Here is a 1,996-nt window from a genome sequence, read left to right as displayed (position 1 = left end):
GTAGCATAGTATGCCTTTCTCAATGCCTGGCAAACCACATGTCCAGAGATCAATAAAGACAGTTAAAAAGCAGCAATGTACTGCTGTGATGATTACTGCCAGGGAAATGTCTAAATAAATAACATCTTACAAACACAACATCATCATAAGATTATACAATGCCACAAACTTGGCAACACTCTCACATTTCAAGCAGCTCTATGTTAAACAACATAATATGTATCAGCTTTATTAAACAGTTCAAGCTCAATTTTCATACCTTCAGATTTCCCTTCATGTGTTATTACAACAAGGGGCTTGGTGAAGGTTTTCTTGTTGTGCATCATGGCCAAGATCATATCCACGTTGAGAGAGGTGCAAGCTTCATCAGGAGGAATGCACTGCGAGGGGAAAGAACAGTGTGTGAGCTCAGAGAGCTACCCGCCTGCCAGGACAGCTGTGCCATCTGCACCACTGCTTCATCAGTTTTATCCTATATCATTTATCAGAAAAAGAGGCAAAGCTCTAAACAATCCCTGTGTAATGTACTGGCAAAGGTAATTCTTAGCTGTGCTCCAGGATGCAAGCTTTGCCTTCGTTAAGGATCCTCTAACACTTATGAAAGTGTTACTTCAACAGTAGTAATCATTTTATTTTAGGACAAATGCTTTTTAAAACCTGGTAGCCAAAACTGTAGCCACCAACACATGTGTTGATCAACAATAAAAAAATCATCTTAAAAAAACGTTTTAAGGGGGATGTGCATAAACCCCGAAGTAAAAACAAATTCCAAAATTCTTAGAACGCATACTTTAACAACCAATTTACAGCCATTTCCATTAGTTATAAAGCAAAATTTGGCTATTCTCTTTTGTAACAATCAGATTGCACTATTATCTGATATTACATGTCTTTGGAAGTAAAAGCTAATATTGTTTGTGCTTTGTCTATAGATGTGCTGTGGATAGCAAACATAAATCTGAACCACTTGCATAATAAAAAGCAATTTTTATTTATCCCCTGTAACCACTCAGTGAAACTTAAATGGATACTGTAAATTTTGTAGTCAAAATGCATAGCATCATAACTCTTTATCTATTAAAATCCTGAGCCTAGAGATATCATGCTCCTTACATCAGTTCCATATAAAACTGTTTATTCACTTCAGAGTTCTTATTTTCACCTAAATCAGAAGTTTAGATGTTAGAAGTTACTGACCTTTGGCAGTCCTTGAGTATCTTTGTCTTTATTTGTACACAAAGTCAACTCGCAGTGAAGAAAGAGCAGTGAGATGTTGAACATTGGTTTAAACACAAAGCTAAATCTCTTTTTGTCCTTCTGTGCATGTGATATTGGAAAGTTCATCTTCTCAATGCTGTAGAATTTAACAGATTCATCTTTAGGACAAATGTTTTCTATAATGGTGTAGTCAGACATTCTATCTGGATTTGAAAATGGGGAAACAAAGCATGTTTGAATGGCAAAGCCCAAGGATCTGTCAGCTTTAGTCACAGACACCTGCATGAAAAAGAAAGAGACGGTAAGATCTCAGAAATTACATTTTTGGTTCACATTTCATTAACATTTTCAACAATTTTTAGAACAGTTTTCCACTGCCACTTCCAATCCTAACTATTTTGAAGGCTAAATGTTAAGGGTAGACTGTCAAATCAAGAGACAGAAAATCTGTGGTTTCAAAACCAGCAGCTGTTTAATAGCATAACCATGCATAAATACAGCAATTCCTTATCTTTCCAAAAGCATATGAAAAACCCAGCCCAGATCAGACACGTAGTTAATGACTGTGACTGCCACCTGAGATGGCACTGCCTCCAGTAGGCACAGAGACTAAAACAGAGCTGTATGGAAGTCAATTACTGCCTCCATGTCCTTGTATCCGTTTGAAACTTTGACGAAAAAGAAGAAAAAACAACATAAAAACTAAACAAAAAAAAACCCACACAAAAGCAACAGACAACAGAGAACCACCCCCAGCCAGGAGAGGAATGCGGAGGCA

At 37.0% G+C, this 1,996-nt stretch overlaps 1 protein-coding gene across 1 annotated transcript in view; it reads right to left on the bottom strand.

Moving 5' to 3' along the window:
• Nucleotides 1-259: 259 nt before the first annotated feature.
• Nucleotides 260-1,996, bottom strand: part of TGFBR3 (transforming growth factor, beta receptor III) — a gene marked incomplete at its 3' end in the record, with an annotated part of 15,357 nt that continues 13,620 nt past the window's right edge. The window contains exons 8-9 of the mRNA XM_009866471.1: nt 1,198-1,497; nt 260-380 (exon numbers count right to left, since the gene is read on the bottom strand). Coding sequence (XP_009864773.1) covers nt 260-380; nt 1,198-1,497 — 421 coding nt within the window. The remainder of the gene's footprint in view (nt 381-1,197; nt 1,498-1,996) is intronic.

Source organism: Apaloderma vittatum, unplaced genomic scaffold, assembly GCF_000703405.1.
Source record: "Apaloderma vittatum isolate BGI_N311 unplaced genomic scaffold, ASM70340v1 scaffold39313, whole genome shotgun sequence".
Classification (NCBI taxonomy): domain Eukaryota; kingdom Metazoa; phylum Chordata; class Aves; order Trogoniformes; family Trogonidae; genus Apaloderma; species Apaloderma vittatum.
Note: the sequence above shows the minus strand (reverse complement) of the source record. Positions and strands in the feature narration are given on the sequence as shown.